The sequence below is a fragment of the Catharus ustulatus genome, chromosome 2 (genome assembly GCF_009819885.2).
Source record: "Catharus ustulatus isolate bCatUst1 chromosome 2, bCatUst1.pri.v2, whole genome shotgun sequence".
Lineage (NCBI taxonomy): Eukaryota > Metazoa > Chordata > Aves > Passeriformes > Turdidae > Catharus > Catharus ustulatus.
This window is the reverse complement of record NC_046222.1, coordinates 98,044,205-98,060,363: the sequence shown is the minus strand read 5'-3', so window position 1 is coordinate 98,060,363 and position 16,159 is coordinate 98,044,205. Positions and strand designations below refer to the sequence as shown.

The window sequence follows — 16,159 nt, the reverse complement described above, 5'->3', positions numbered from 1 at the left end:
GATATCTTACTTTAAAATAATTGATGTTTATATGTAATGTTAAATATTGTTAAATCTATACTATATAAAATATATATAATTTATAAAAACATTGCTTACAATGTGTGTGAGGAGAAAAAAATGGTGTCTATAATGTGAGGGGAGGAGATAGATTTTATTTTGTTAAAATACTGTACTGTTAATTGACCACAACATTGGTTTGCCTTTGCTACTACTTCTAAATGTAACATTCAGTTTCAGAAGCCATTTTGGTGTTATACTCCCAAGACTTGGTTTAGTGTCAATTTTTCAATGTTAATTTTGAAATCATCCTATTTAAAACATGTAACTAAATATTTTAAGGTAAAGAGGCCTTGGTTTGGTTGTTGATTCATTGCGGGTTTTTTGAATGTTCTTTTGTCTTCCCAGCAGCTGTATTTGTAATTTATACTGAAATTGTATTACTATTTTGAGTCAATTGATAGAATAGATTTCAAATTTTTGTGATTTGGATTTCTGTAGAAGCAGAATGTCATCATAATTTTTTATAGCTTGTTTCTTTAGAAATTTAGTTGGGAGGGTGTGATCTGTATTCTCGATGCATGGAAAAATAATTGAAAGAAGATGTATCTCAGACACTACTTGAATGCCAACTGAAATGCAGCATTGAAGTATGAGGGAGTAACTCATGGTGCCTGATATCCAAAAGGAGTTAACTCAGGATACTTACAGTAAATTAGTAACTTCCTTTTGAACTGCTACATTCTGCAGCTGTGTGTGCATGCCCCAATACACTTTAAAGGAAACTGGAACACATTACTGAGGTGCTGGGCTACAGTGGGTGAGGAAACAGGCCCTGAGAAAGCACTTCTCTCTCCCTGTGGATTGTACAGGAGATACATGTCCCTGTGTTGGTGACATTACAGTGTCTAAGAGGAGATTTGGATGTGGCCTGGTGCATCAATCCAACGTACTTCAATCCATGTTTACTAAGAAAGTCTTAGGGTTTACACTTGGATTTTTTTCAAAACACCCTTGGTTTTTCTTCTGCTGTTATTTGAAGTTTTTTATTCTTTTTATCTCCATCTATTTATTCAGATAACAATAAAGTGCCATCAGCATGATTTTAATGTTTTTCGTTATATGCCTGTTTAATACTCGTTGTTTTGTAACAGAAACTAAAACTGAGGGCTGTCAAAATGAAAATGAAATAGCTATGCTTGCCAGTTCTAATTTTAATTTCTTTTTTTTTTAATCCAGTCCATGATAATAGCATCTGGTGATGAGTCAGATTACTTAATAATAAATATGTTTATTTGAATAACTTTTTTTTTTTTTTTTAATAATGGGAGGAAAGTGGTGAGCTCTGATGAAACTTGGGCCCGTAAAGCCAACAAGCTTGGATAGTAGTTGCTACATGCTCACAGATATAAGTTGTTTGTGTTTCAGTAAAGATGGTGATGGAATGGATAATGTTATCAGGGATACAAAGCATGACAAGTGATTATAAGCCCAAAGTTAATTTTACAAGAGACTGAACAAAAATACTGTCCTACACTCTTGTGGCTGCATAAATTAAGACTAGAGATAAGACTTTACTAGAGTAAAAGAAAATAGCAAGACCTCAGTTGGCATGCTAGCAGCGCTCCATACAGCCTACATTGTACTCTAAGGAAATTATTTTAGTCATTCTGCTACAAAATTAAAATTCTTTTTAACAAATGTTGCCATTATAATTGCAAGAAGGGAAGAAAAGAAAATTGCCTCACAAATTGGTGTGATTTTACATAAAATGGGTATTATTCCTGCCTCAGAAGAAAATTAGCTAAAAAATCAGAAGAACCATGTTATAGACATCTGACAAAATGCGATAATGCTTGCTTGTTAAAAAAAACTCCCAACCAACCAACAAGAAAAACCCCTCCAAAACCAACAAAAGAGAAGACTCAAAACCCTAATAAAAACCCCAACCTAAAAGAAAATCCCCTTTCTCCCCAAATAAAAATTACTCCCCCCTTCCCCCTTTCAGTTACTTTTAAATTTTGTGGTTAACAGGAAATTCTGTGGGGTGGCAAGGAGGTAGGTTTTAAAAGGAGTGATGTGATGTTGCAAAGAAAACTTAATAGAACAAAGAGTTTTCCTTAATTTTTCTTCTTACTAGATTTCTTTTTAAAGACTTCTTGCTTGCTCTCTACTTACGTATATACACCTGAAAATTGTATGTATATATAAATATGTAGAGATTTACTGTGTGAAATTATGTAAAAGCCACAGAGAAAGATTATTCCTCCCCGCTGCCTAAAGAGAAGGTTTGTTTGTTACTATATGCAGCAAGCCCCTTATAGAGAGCAGAAATACTTGAGATTCTGAGGAACACCACTGCAGAGTATTATTTCTGGTCCCTTTAGAATAAAGGCACAAATGGGAAAAAATTCTCTTAATTGAAAAGTTCATACTGTAAGTATGTCATTTTGAAAAGGTCATTCCTATTTTGCTTGTCTTAAATGCCTGCTTTTCTGCTCTTACTACAGAAATCCTTCTGGTGCCTAAAAGCTGAGCTGTACTTGTTCATGTAATATCCATAGCAGTGGACCTGCCCTTACCTTGACCTGTGCAATGGTACTGCTTTCAAATTTGCGCTTGGGTGCATTTGTGGGAATAATGCACCTTTGCAGTTAGGCATTAACAGCTGCACTTTGAGTTACTCTCTATCTGTACGTTCATTTAGGCCTCTGGGTGTTCTTCAAGGTTCCTGGCATTCTTTATGTCACCTGCTGAGGTTAGACAGTTTCTGTTAGTCTCTGTCCTTACTGGACAGAGAATGCCTTGACCAATCCCTTAGAGCCACATTTTGGGCACTTTCTTTCTCGTTCCTGTTTTTGTATCTAGTACACAGATCTTTACCCATACATCGTTTGATTTTGTTTTGATTGCTTTTTGGAAAGATGGAAGACATCTTTGCATAGCCTGTTTGACTGTTTTAAAAAAGCTTTTTTTTTTTTTTTTTTTTTTTTTAGTCTACATGTGGTGGGGTAACAGATTACTTCCACTGATTGACAAGTTGTGTGTTCTCAATGGCTGTACAGATGTACCCATCTGCCAGGTTCCACATTTCCCTTCTGAGTAACTCCTGTGGTCGGTGTTGGACCTTGAATGCAAGAGGCTGAAAACCCTTTAACAGCTCAGTCTTTTTCTTGAGAAGATGGGTGATGCTGACACTGCCGGAACCACCACTGTCAAGAACAAACATGCACACAAGGATTGTCCAATAAGCCTCTTAACATTTCTGTTGAATCTGAGAAAATCAAAGGCAGATTCCAACTGGAGTTTGTTAGGTGGTATGCATTACCTTCCCCTTACCCATCCAGCTCTAGTGCTTTGTTTTTCTACACGGACCACAATGAAATTTGGAGGCTTCATGCTCTCAGAACTGACAATAGAATCAAAAGGACTTTCCCCTTTGCAGAAGGATTAAGAAGATTGGCTTTCCCCTCTGCTGCTTAATGATCTAGCCAGGGCTGTAGCATTTATTGCATTTGCTGGCTATGATCCTAGGTTCATTAAGACTCTTAGTAGACACAGCATTTCAATGCATAGCTAACTTGATTTTTCTGAGTGATGTCCTATCTTGAGAATGTGTCAGAATTAGTTCTATTGGCTCCAGTTTGACCCACAGAGTTCTGATTTTTGTACTCTTGTTTGCCATCAAGGATCTCCAAGATTGCTTTTTTTGATGTTTGATCTTACCAAAATGTGGTAAAGATGTGATCATCGCATGCTGTTCAGAAGCTATCCAGCAGATTGGTAGAATCTGTCTAATTGAGAAAAGAGGGAGTTTACTTGTTAAGAAAAAAATACTTTAAAAAAGATTGTGCAGTCTTGCCTGCACATACATACCAGCTTTGTGAGTATACTGTGCTTTTTGGCTTGACAGTGATGCACCCCAAGGCCTGTGATCCAGCTCTTTGTGAACACTGCTTAGAGCTGAAGTCTGGTAGCTTGTGGTCAGCTCTGTAAAATGTACGTAACTGTTACCCTAGCTGTTGACTCCTGGTCAATGTGACATGTGCCAATGACACTGCTGAAGTTTCTGAGTTATTTGAAGTGTTTCTTCCATGTTAGAGAACGATTTAAAAATTAATCCTGAGTTTAGTCAAAGTCTGATCAAAATCATTACAGTAACTGTCCATATTCATGCACCTTCTGCCTACGAAATTTTTCTTTGTGATGGTGTTTATGTTGTCAGGAAGGCGTCATGTGCTTGTATAGGAGTCTGATAGCACTTCTGGCCTTATCCTGGGTTTTCATCTAGGAATGGGGCAAAGGTCTTTGCTGACCATAAAAATACCTTATGATGGGATTTATTTCCTTCAAAAAATGTCTGGTTTCTGGGATGTTGATTTGTCTGCTCAGAATAGTGTATGTGACAGGTTTAGGCTCGTTTTCACCTTGCCGAGACTCTCCTCCAAAGGATTGTTATAGAAATCTGCTGTAGTTTGTGCTTCAGCTCTTTGGAATATGGCAATAATCTCCACAGTGGGCAGCTGTTCAAATGGACTTCAGACTGCCTGTGTGCTCCAGAACTGAACACGTAGTGCCACCCGTAGTGATGACAGCGCTAGACTTTATTTATAGCCTCCCTTGGAAACCTTCAGTTCTAGATCTGGCAGAATTGTCCCTCTTATCAAACATGCCATTGCTATGGGCTGTATTTCTCTAATTGCTTTTCTGTATTTTCTGAGGTCGGCCTAAAGGTGAAGGAGTACTGTGCACGTGATACACAGTGAAAACAGAAGCTACTTGCCCTTGCACATGCGTCTGTGCATATATGTGGATTCCTTTTTTTGGGTGTGGTTTTCATCTCTTATTCTGCTGTCTCTCCTCTTATTTTGATAGTCTTTTGCATTTTGCTTCAGTAGCTGAAAGGAAACTAAGAAATAAAGCAGGGTATGTGTGTGCATGCTGTCTGGGTGGCACTTGTATGAAGATCTCTGATGTAATTGAAGAAAGTTTCCATGGGCAATTGAATGTGCATACAGACAAAACCCTGTGAAGTTACTGTGTCTGGAAGAGATGACAACTCTTGGTTCTCTACAGCTCATCTGGATCTGCAGCACTGGAGAGAGGGAAAATTGGCGGAGCTTTGTCATGCATTAAAATAGGAAGTTATTTACAGCATTGGTTTACACGCCTTATGCTTCAGAAAGCTAAATTCTTGTCCTTCATCAGAAATAACTGGGTTGGAGAAATGCCAGCTATTATGAGTTTATTGGGAACACCACCACTATTTTGAGTTCACTTTTTAGAAGCTTTTATGAAAAAGGAACGAGCTTCTGAAGATACAGTTATGTTTACCTGCACAAGTTCTTCATGCTTCAGAAGATAAAAATGGACTTATTTGTAAAATTATTCCTCAGAATAAGAATATTCCCCAACAAATATTTATTTTTCTTATGTTTAATATTTGCAGGATTTAGTTTTATGTCTCTGAGTTCTTTGAGGTTCTTGTTACCTTTCTTTACTAATAATTACCACGTTAAAATGACCAAATTGCAAAAAACCCCAATGATAATCCACTCCAACAAAATAAACACCATCAACATCATAGCAATGGGTTTTTCTGTAATTCCTTAATTGTTAGACCATGCTCAGGGGTTTGTGGCCTTACCTGATTGTAGTCTAAGTGACTTTTCAAGTTCAGGTGACTTTCAGCATTTGGAAGTGAGGGTCATAGAATGAAAACAGTTTGGATTTCTGTTGTAGCTATAGTCTGTGCAAATACTGAGTATCATGTTCCTTGCACTGTGATAGTCTATTACCATATCATTAAAAAAAAAAGTTAAATGACCAGCAAAATATTGCAGTGACTGTGCATGACAATGGAATTATTTTCTTGCAGGATTTTTATAGCTTTCATTTGTTTCAGTTCAGATTTTATATTGCTGACTAGTGTGGATGACAGAAGGCTTTAGAAATTGAAGTGCTTGTGCATCAGTCATATGTAACTTAATTCAGCTGGGAATATTGCCTGTGCTAAACCTCCCCAAAGGAAAAAAGGGCTGGATATTGCGGGAAATACTTTTGTGATCAAGTAGGTAGTTAGGGCTTTAGTGATCAAGTGCTTGGTGGGTAAGTTAAGGTTTTTTGTTTGATTGATTTTAGGAATACTATCTTGCAATGAAATATATTATTAACATAGAAAATTACCAGAGTAAGATATTGGCCTCAAACTGTGCAATATTTTCTTTTCTTCTAGGACTTCATGTTTTTCCCACATTTGTAATATATGAACTCACAGTCTTGCTATTCCTTACATTGTCTGTCGTCATAATGAAGGTATTTTCTTTTACACTATTAAAAATATTTTAATCTTCAATAATCTAAGTAATCTTTGTGCTGCATGCCCTAAAGAAAATTCTGTGCAATAACCGAACATTTGATATAACAGAGAATATTACTGTAAATATGTATTTGGAGGAATCTTACTGATTAGGATACAGTTTGATACAATATTCTTCAGGTTAAAAGTTGCACATGGCAAAGCATCTAATTCTCTAGTTTGGGATTTGTGACAGTTGTCAAGTGTTTTATTATAGTAAAGAAGATGCTACTTCTTACTGTGCAATGTACATTTGTCTCTTTTGACATTACTACAGTAGACACATTTGGAAGTCTGTTATTTTATGTTATGTCCAAAATTATTCTATCTGATGCTATATATCTTACAGAGATAATACTATTTTATTTATTGCACTTCTTTGTTTAAACAAACAAACAAAACAAACCCACAATGACTCAAAAAACCCTGCTTTTAAAGTTTGTCTTGGCAGTGCTTGTCCTTTCTTTGATTCTTCCAAAGACCAGCCAGTATATCAAGTGGATTGTCTCAGCAGGACTGGCACAAGTCAGTGAATTCTCTTTTGTTCTGGGAAGTAGAGCACGCAGAGCAGGGATCATATCTCGGGAGGTAAGCTGTTCTGTGGTTATTAACTTCATTTCTTGCACCTGAATAACTTACACTAATACACTCCAGTTTTGTGGCACCTCTCAAATGTAGGAGAGTAGAATCAACCCATAAAAATGGATATTTGCATGTCCCTGACATGGTTCTTAGTGCTGGTTTTTATTGTTTCATATTGTACTTTAGAATTTTAAATAGATTACTTATAAATGCTTTACCTTAACTTCTCTCACAACTTAATTATGTGAACAGTGAGTTGCAGATAGCACCCAAGTCACAAAGACTGAGAAGCCCTTGCTTTTAAAATCTTGATACTGCACTTGAAAGAGGTATAGGAGTGTACAATACAGAGAGAATATAAGATTTGAAGAAGGAAATACCAGTAAATAAGAACTGGAGAACAGATATTGTAAAAACTCCCTTAACATTTAAACAAGCAAATTAACTTGTAATCACTTTAACCTGTAAAACTTCTTCATTTTAAATCCTCCACAGAAGAAACAGCCAGTGTTTTTGGTAGTCATGAAAAAAGTCCTCCTGGAAAGAAGCATTAAACTTAGTTTTATACTGAACCTATGAGAATGTTGTTTTTTTTGTTTTTTTTTTTTTTTTCTTTAAAGAAGGTGAAGTCTGATTTATGAAATTAAGTAAATTGTGGTTACAGAGATAGAGCAACTGACCTCACTTTCTAGTACTAGCTGCTTTATCCTTTGTGCTTCTGCTCACAAAAAATGCTGTCCTGGTGCTCCAAGGTTTTTGTTATTTGAGCCAGTGGACTGCATAGTGTTGGAACCAATTCCAACTAAAACACATGTGAAAAACTTACACAATGCTGTTCACTTGTAGGTAAGGGTGATTCACTTTCATGTTCACTCCTTCATATAATTAAGAGTTACAAATATTGCATGTTTGCATAGACTTTCAAGATATGTGATCACAGAACCAGTTTAGAGGCCCACCCACTGAGCTTGGAGGCTTTTAGGCTTTCATTTTTTTTCTGTTCTCACATGATTATCTACTGTATAAGTTTTCATACCTCTGAAATTTCCTAAACTCATTATTTTGCTTGAGACCTCAAAACTATTTCCTGCCACTGTATTCTAGGACTTATTCAGACTATGTAGTTAGGATCTTTTTTTTTTTTTTTCAGAAGATGTACAGTATGACTTAAAGGGATTTTTGTTTGTTTTTTCTCTTGATAAGTGAACTAGCAGTGAACTTTGCCGTTATATCATTAAACAAGAATAGTTAGAGTGGTGGTGGGGCTGTTTTTATTTGTTTGATTGGTTGGGGGTCTTTTTGGTTCGGTATGTTTGTTTGGGGATTTTCATTTTGTATTTTAAATAAAGCAAAAATAATTGGCCTTTGATTTTTTAAATGAATACTGTCAAAATTTATCACTTCACATGAAAACAACTGTTTTTCTATAACATCTCAATGATGCTTTTGCAATTGTATGTTCACAGCAGGTAAACAGGTAATTATAATTTGAGCATGCACTTGTTTGCTTTTGTAGCAATACACGAAGATGCTAAGGATGACAGGTGAAGCCTCTTGAAAACATGGTGTAGAAGAGTCTGATCTCCTCAAACTTCTAGATACTTCTTTATACTACCATGTAACCAAAAGAAGTAATGGCTTTTATTTGCCTTTTGCAGGTTTATCTTCTTATTCTGAGTGTGACTACTCTAAGCCTTTTACTTGCCCCTGCCCTGTGGAGAGCTGCAATTATGAAATGCGTTCCAAGACCTGAAAGACGCTCAAGTACTTGATCAAGATTTGCACAAATAGAAGAATATGTCCTCTTGCAAGGAAAACATCTTCATTGCTCATTGTATCTCTATGCACTCAGAAAACAAGACCTGTTGAGTAGTCAGTCCTCTTAACAAGCACTTGGTTATAAGCCTTATACTGACCTTAAAACAAAATTCAGTACTAAAAATAATTGCATCATTTGAATTGCACACCTTTTACAAAATTTACTTTAACTCTGACAGATTGGAATCTGCTAGGATATTTGTTTCTGATCCAATCTATCACTCAGAGCATAAATTATTTTTTTAAAATATAATGTCATGCAAACTATGTTGATTATTTTTTTTGCCTGAATGTGCCTTTTAATTTTCATCCTGTTAATGCTGGTTTATCACCAGATTTTGTTCAGAAAGGAAAAAAAGATATATATATATATATATTATGGTGCCTATGGTATCTTCTTTCACTAAATGACTTGAGTCATTTTCACATTTAGGATTTTAATATAGCAGTATAAAATTAATTACAAAACAAATTTCTAGTGGTGAATAAAAGAGTGATCTTCTACACAAAGAAAAGGTTTAACTGTTTAGCATCAGTTCCAAGCAGTTAATTACATGTTCCAAATCATGCAGCCAGTACTGTATGATGTTTTATTCCAAATTGCAGCATATAATGTATTTTCTTATAGTGTTATATTTTGTGCTAGCTCTTGTATTTATTTACATATTTGACTAAAAATTGACAGTAAGAAAGGGCATTACTTACGTTTGTAGACTGACAGTTGTTACCCATTCTTGTTGCTAACTGCTGCTACAGTAATGGTTTGCAGGGGTGTTTTCTTTTAAATCAAAAAGAAATGTAGTAAAACTGGGAAGTGCAATTTCAATGAGATGTGAAAAATAGCACTTCTGTAACCTTGGAGGTTGGGTCTTAGCTGACACTATTCTAGATTTGAAACTATTTTAAGTGAATTAACTTGCAGAAAACTGGAAATGGCAGACTGGATGCGTATTTGCAATCCCATGACCTTTTAAGTTACATTTACATTGAATAAATTGTTAGTCTTTTTAAAATATTGTGATACTTTAGAAAACAGTGTTTTGAATGTGATCTTAAATGTGGTTTTCCTTTAAAATGTTGTATGTAGTGAGATAGGTTGTGTAAAAGCCCATTCTTTAAGTGCCATGAAGAAAGCTTACTCCAGTAAGCTATAGTCTACTCTGTGACAAAGCATTTAAGAATCATCTTGAGGTTTATCTGCTAAAATCAATACTATTTAAGATACATGAACACTTCAGGTCAGTATTGCAGTGTCATTTGAAATAACATTGATACCCACAAAATGGATAGAAAAACGCATGTTACCAGGTTTAAATTGCCAATTAAAATGAAAATTGTCCTCCTAGTAGCAAAACAAAGCTTTGGATGAATTTTTGTGCTCTATACCGCTTTCCACATAGCAGCCTCAGTTTCTTCTGTTTTCTCTGACATCTGCTAGGCTTGTCCCAATTAAACTTGCATTAGTCTGGAGTGTGTATGTACTGGTGGGACAGGGTAGAGATCATTATATTTGAGTTCTTGCTCACTGGATTCAGGGCTTTTGCTCTAGGCACTAACGCTTCATAAAGGTTGGAGCAATGTACGGCAATTCCACCTCCCCTCAAATGGTTTCAAAAGTTGTTGCAGAACAGACAAATGCAGAGCAAAAAGCTGCCCTATAAGTAAAATATTTTAAAATAAAATTAACCTATAACAGAAAAGAAACTCAAAACTGATTTGTTGGTGTATTTCAATATTTTTATTCAAAATAGAGGAGCAGCTCAAGTTTTATGGTTCCATTTAACAGTCTACTAGCTCAGACCTTTTACTCTTTTCCAGGTATGTCACTGAAATAATTTTTTTCTTAACTGTCCTATCCACTCTATCCACTGACCTAGCTCATTGTTTCTGCATGAAAGACAAGCATCTCTCCTGAATGCTTCATTTTGGCTTTGAAACATGCTTATTTCACTTGTAGTTTGCCACCTCTTTCAGGGGGGAAATGTATGACAGGTCATGTAGAGACCTCTGTATGGTTTCCATAACTTAGTTAGCCCTTGAAACAATTATATGACATACTGCACCTGTGATGAGTAAAACTTTTATCTAAATAAATTGCTGTGGGTAGTTGTAGTTCTCTAGAAAACTCTTTAAAAGTTAGGAAGGAGACTAGGAAATACTCATGGTTTGTGTCTCCTGAAAGAAAGAAAATATTTTCCTGAATATCTTTTAAAAGATTTGGGTGAAAAGCTCTTTGGTACCATGTTCAAAAAAGGAAAGCAAGCATCTAGGTACCTTATTGGTTGTCTCATCTCTCTCAGTTCTCTCCCAAAAAGACTTTGTCATGGTTTAGGAATGGTATTCTCAAATTTAGTGCTCTCACCAAAACCATGCTGTCAGTTCTTTCCCCACTCTCCCCAGCTGGAAGCACAAAAGGCAAAGATTGTGGGTTGAGATAAGCACCATTTACTGTAAACAGCAGTGGGATAAGAAAATGAACAGCAACAGCAACAATATTAATAACAAAAGTGCACAAAGAGGATCTCCAGACAACAGTTCCCCACCCCACACAAAGGGGACACCTTTCTTTCTGGAAATAAGAGGGAGAGCCCCTTTTCCCTGCCTCTGGCAATGAGGTAAGATGGTGTAGAACAACGAGGTAACTAACATGCCCACACCACTTCAGGTTCCCCTCTCATGCCTGCTGTGAAAAAAAGCTCTGTCCTGTCCAAAACCAGGCCAACTTGGCTAGGAGATCTGGGGGAAGAGAAATAGCCTCCTGTGAGTGCCAGTGTTCTGTGCCTCTGTTGACACAGACTTGGATTGCCTGGTTCAATATTAGATGTAAGTGCAAATTAGTAATCTTAACAGACGTATGTTACAGTCAGACATTTGAGATTGCCTCATAGAAATCTGGAGGTATATTGAGATACTGTAAATGTTGCCTGAACTGCAAATAATGGCTTCATGCATAATTCCATGTCCAAATGGGGTAGTCTGATAGGCTCTTAGGACAGAAACAACAGACCTTATTCCTGAATGATCACTCATTCCTGTATGGAAAATGGGGAGAATATTACATAACCAGCCCACTTAGATATAATTGCAGCTTTTTGGAAACCTTATGCTTGTACTGTGGAATATTCCCTTTCTGTGTCAAGCAGATAAAATTAAAGCAGAGTTCCAGGAGCCCTGAAAGGAAAATCTGCTGATTTATTAAAGGTTCCTTAAAAAACAAAAGGTCTTTTTCTGGAAATTATTGTTCCAGCTTCTTGGACAGTGGTTCTATCTCATTCATGAACTAATGATCAGCAACCTTTGAATACAGAAAAGCTGATAGAGAGTAGAAACCTCATTAAGTGATGAGAGGATATTCCTGTGGTTAAGCTGAACTTAAGGGAGTAAAAAGGAAGGTCTACTCTGTGCTCAACTTGCAGTTCATTCAGCTAACCTATTTTGGGATTGAATTTTTTTTATTTGGGGGGGGGGTGTTTGATTTATTTTGTAGGTGGATTTAGCTGTGCTTGTTTGGCATGGCTTTCTGAAAATTTGAGTTCTTACGTGTTCCCCTTAATTGCTATCCTTGATAGTTCTGTGAAGATAAAGGAACCAGAGTAGTTTAAAAGCTGGTGGTGTGGGCTATGCTTTGTGAGCCATTTCCCTGGCCCTAGGGTCAGATTGGTATGGACCATATATGGACCCACAGCCAACCTACTTGTGGCTTATCCCATACAGAGCAGGTGGCTTCAGTAGGAAGGTATTTGTGGGAGCTGTGAGGTGGTTTTCTGAAACTGTGACTGATGTAAATCTAGGAGGGCTCAAGAATGTGGTGATGGTGGACTAAGTCCGTGGGACTTCATACCCTTTTAAAAGCTGCAAGAATTTATAATTCCTATAATTCTCAAATATGAGGAAAAGCATGCAACAAAGCATTGTACTTTACTTGTTTAATAATTGGACATCCTTAGCTTTGCAGGCAGAAAGATGTGGGGGTGCCTTGTATGAGAGAATATTGCTGTACGACGATGCTTGATGGAGGGGATGAGAAATCTAGTGTGGTCTTGCCTGTTGGAACAATCCCAGGAACAATCTAACCGCAAAAGCACTCCTGGGGTTAGTCTAGGGAAGGAATCCATAGTTCTGCTCTGTAACCAGTCCTGGCAGTGTTCCAGCACGTGGGCAGTGCCAAAGGTGGAGGAAAGGGATCCCTGAATGACAAGAGGCAAGCCACACTAAGAGCATTACTATTTTGTGGGAAATGCAATAGCTTGTAAGGAGCAGCAAGGTATCAGACATTCAGTGTTGATAATCTGGCAACAAGGGAGCCAACAGAACTACTGCAGGGAAAAGGAAGAACAGCGAGTTGTCCTCAGGGCTCAGAGATGTGTAGCCCACTGAACCCCTAAGGCAGAAGGGAAAGGCATGTCTCTACCAACTTCACTCGGTAGCCCAGGAGATTTGCTCCTTGAGTTCTCCCACCACCTCTGCTGAGTAATTACCAACAGAGTTGGATTTACTGACACTTTTAAGGACAGTGGGACTAGGAAAACCTGCTTGCTGGAGACAACAAACTGGACAAGGGTGTGACAAGAGTGATTTAGGAATAACATCCTGCCTTGTGGGACAAAACCTAGATCAGAGAATAGTAAAATTTTCAAAGTTACTGTACCGAGCTGTGTTTGTTATTTCCTAAAATAGAATAGAAATTTGAGAATTGGAAGATGGTACCTGCCTGACAAGGTGGTCAGGTGGCATTAGGTCCTTAACGGTGTTCAGATTGCTCCCACTTCGCATGCATTTCCTCTGGCATCTGTTGAAGCTTTCTGCCCATAGACTAGATGACCTCTTGAGGCAATTTCCTCGTGTCTGTCATGCAGTCCTGTTGCACTGATGATGTTTAAAGTTACGATCCCTTCTGCTTTTCCTGCGCCCTTAAAAGGGAGAGGCACTCCCCAGAAAACTGTGAAGTGGAATAGCCTTCCACCACTACGAACACAAACAAAATCCTAAAGCTCCAGAATACCTGAAAAAGGTGTGTTCAGAGATTAGAAGGGTGTTGAAAGGTTTTTTTTCACTGTTACAAATACTTCAAATTAGTTGTGAACAACCCTCGGCTAAAGAAAAAAAAACCACTACCCAAGAGTTGGGCGTGTTTGGGCAGTATGTATCAAAATAAATTCTAGCAAACTAGGACACTCCTTCTTGTTTGTGCTTGTTCTGTTGACTCGCAAGTGTTTTTCCTACAAGAATTAATATAAAACAAAGGAGCGGGAGGTGGGTGGGTAGGGACGTGAGATACACAGACGGTTTGAACCCTCAGGCACAGTATATATGACCTGGAAGGTGGAGAGCAGCACTATCAACTGGAGATGTCTTTCAGGAAGCATTTATTTTCTGCAGCTGGCTTATAGGTTTTGTATGTGAAAGGTTTTTGCTGCTTTCTGGAAAGTTATAAAATCACAGACACATTTTCATTATCACCTTTCTTCGATGTCAAGCTTAATCAAGAGGAATGAAGAAATGGGGTAATAGCCCTAGAGCATCATGTGGGGAGATATTGTTAATTAAGAACTCTGAAGATTGCTATTTATCAGCAAAATGAACGTGGTGTTTCATTATTATTGTAAAGCACAACAATTCAATGTCTTAAAAAAAAAAAAAAAAAAAGTAAGGTGTAAAAGTAAATGAGAATCTTGTCGACTTGTGAAATGCGTCTTCTCCAGCATTCTCTCTGCTGTATTTGTCTGCTGCTGCAATGTATGGCTTTATGGTCGTGTGTTCTATCCCCAGCTAGTTTTCTTTCCCAGGAAGCAGCACGATTTTAGCGAACGAGACTTCTTCTTACTGCTCCCCTCTTCACTGCGTTATGAGCAGCCTTGTACCGCGCAGACTTGGTCTTGTGTGCAGAACCTCTGTACAGCTTCCTCCCCATCAAACAGCCTTGCACCCACCCCTCTGAGCAACACGACCCGTGAGCTTTCCTTGCTTTCCACTAGAACGGCTCTGCCTTTGTAGCCCCCCAGCAACGCTGCACGTTTTGGTTGGTTTTTTCCCAAAACTTACAGGACAATGATGTAAGCACATCAACACGAGCCTCGCTAACATGCTCTGTTCCTGCGGTCGTCATTGCACGCAGAGGCTGCACAGCCCCGAGGTGCTTTAGTTTTGGGCGCAAGTTTAAGAGCTGCAACCGCCCGAAGGAAAACTTTCGCTTGGATTACCACAAAAATCTCTAATTTTAGCAAGGATCGCTGCAAGCGAAACTTTGCTCGAGTAACGGCCGGACAAAACGCGATGAGGAAGCACCGGCAGCAGGATGTTGTGGCAACGAAACCGCACGGCCCTGCCCCGCCGGGTCCGGGTCCCGCTCCGCGCCGGCAGCGCGGCCGCGCCCGCGGGCACCGCTCGGCTCCGCGGGGCGGGCGGGAGTCGGAAGAAGGCGCGAAAATCCCGCGCATGCTCCGTGCCCCGCTCCCTCCGCGCCTTGGAGCGGCGGGCGGGCGGGTTGGCTTGGCCGCTCCGCGTGTGCCCGTGCGAGGCGCGCCGCGCCCGTGACGTCAGCGCGCAGCGTCAGGGGGACGCACAAAAGTGTAAGTTTCAATTTTTTTTTTTTTAATTTTATTTGAAAAAAAAAAAAAAAAAAGGAAAAAAGAAGAGACGGGGGAAGAGTGGCGGGGTCGCGCGCGCTGGGTCTGCGGGAGGAGGGGGATCGCTGCGCTGGCTCGTCCCCGCTCGTTTACCCGCATCGCCCCCGTTCCCGCGGGCAGTCCCTCGGCGGCAGCGGCGCTGGGCAGGTGTGCGGGGCCGCGGCGTGCGGGGGCGGCCGGCCGGGAGCCCGGCGGGCTGGCGGCCGGTGGGGGCAGAGGCGCGCTGGGAAGTGACAGCCCGCCGGGGGAGACCCTCTTCCCCCGCCGCCTCTTCTCCCTGCACCCCCTCCCCCGGAGCGCGGGGGGGGGGGGGGAAGGCGGTCCCTGCCGGTGCCCTCTCCTCCCTCCTTGCTTCCCTCCCCTGTTCCCGGGCTGCCGATGTCGGTGTCCCGCCGCCTCCCCCCGCCCCTGCCCCCTCCCGCCAGGCCCGCGCAGCCGCCGCACATGTGCAGTCGGGCGCCTCCGCAGCGGCAGCAGCAGAAGCGGCGGCAGCAGCGCGGCGGCGGCGGGCGGGGGGTGCTCCCGCTCCGCGCTCCGGGTCCCTGTCTCGGGGCGGCGGCGGGGGATGGAGCCGGCTCTCTCTGCCTTCGGCCGCTCAGGTGCGGGCAGCCCGCGCCCGAGGATGGGAGCACCGGGGGTTGCGTGGGACGGCGGCGGGTCGGGCGCGATGGGGATGGGGACGGCGCGGACCCGCTCTCCGCCCGCCGCCCCTTCCCCCCGCGGCCGCCGGGCACGTCCCCCCTTGCCCGCGCCCCCGCCGCCGAGGCGATTAGCG

At 40.3% G+C, this 16,159-nt stretch overlaps 2 protein-coding genes across 4 annotated transcripts in view; both read left to right on the top strand.

The window, feature by feature from the left end:
* Positions 1–9,773, top strand: part of TMCO3 (transmembrane and coiled-coil domains 3) — a 32,672-nt gene extending 22,899 nt beyond the window's left edge. Inside the window, exons 11-13 of the mRNA XM_033052079.1 lie at positions 6,236–6,315; positions 6,797–6,946; positions 8,599–9,773. Coding sequence (XP_032907970.1) covers positions 6,236–6,315; positions 6,797–6,946; positions 8,599–8,712 — 344 coding nt within the window. The 3' untranslated portion in view covers positions 8,713–9,773. The remainder of the gene's footprint in view (positions 1–6,235; positions 6,316–6,796; positions 6,947–8,598) is intronic.
* A 6,111-nt stretch (positions 9,774–15,884) lies between these two features.
* The window catches only part of TFDP1 (transcription factor Dp-1), a 42,585-nt gene continuing 42,310 nt past the window's right edge, over positions 15,885–16,159 (top strand). For all 3 annotated transcript variants that reach the window (XM_033052268.1, XM_033052269.1, XM_033052267.1), the window contains exon 1: positions 15,885–15,983. The gene's annotated coding sequence lies outside the window, so the exon portion shown is untranslated. The remainder of the gene's footprint in view (positions 15,984–16,159) is intronic.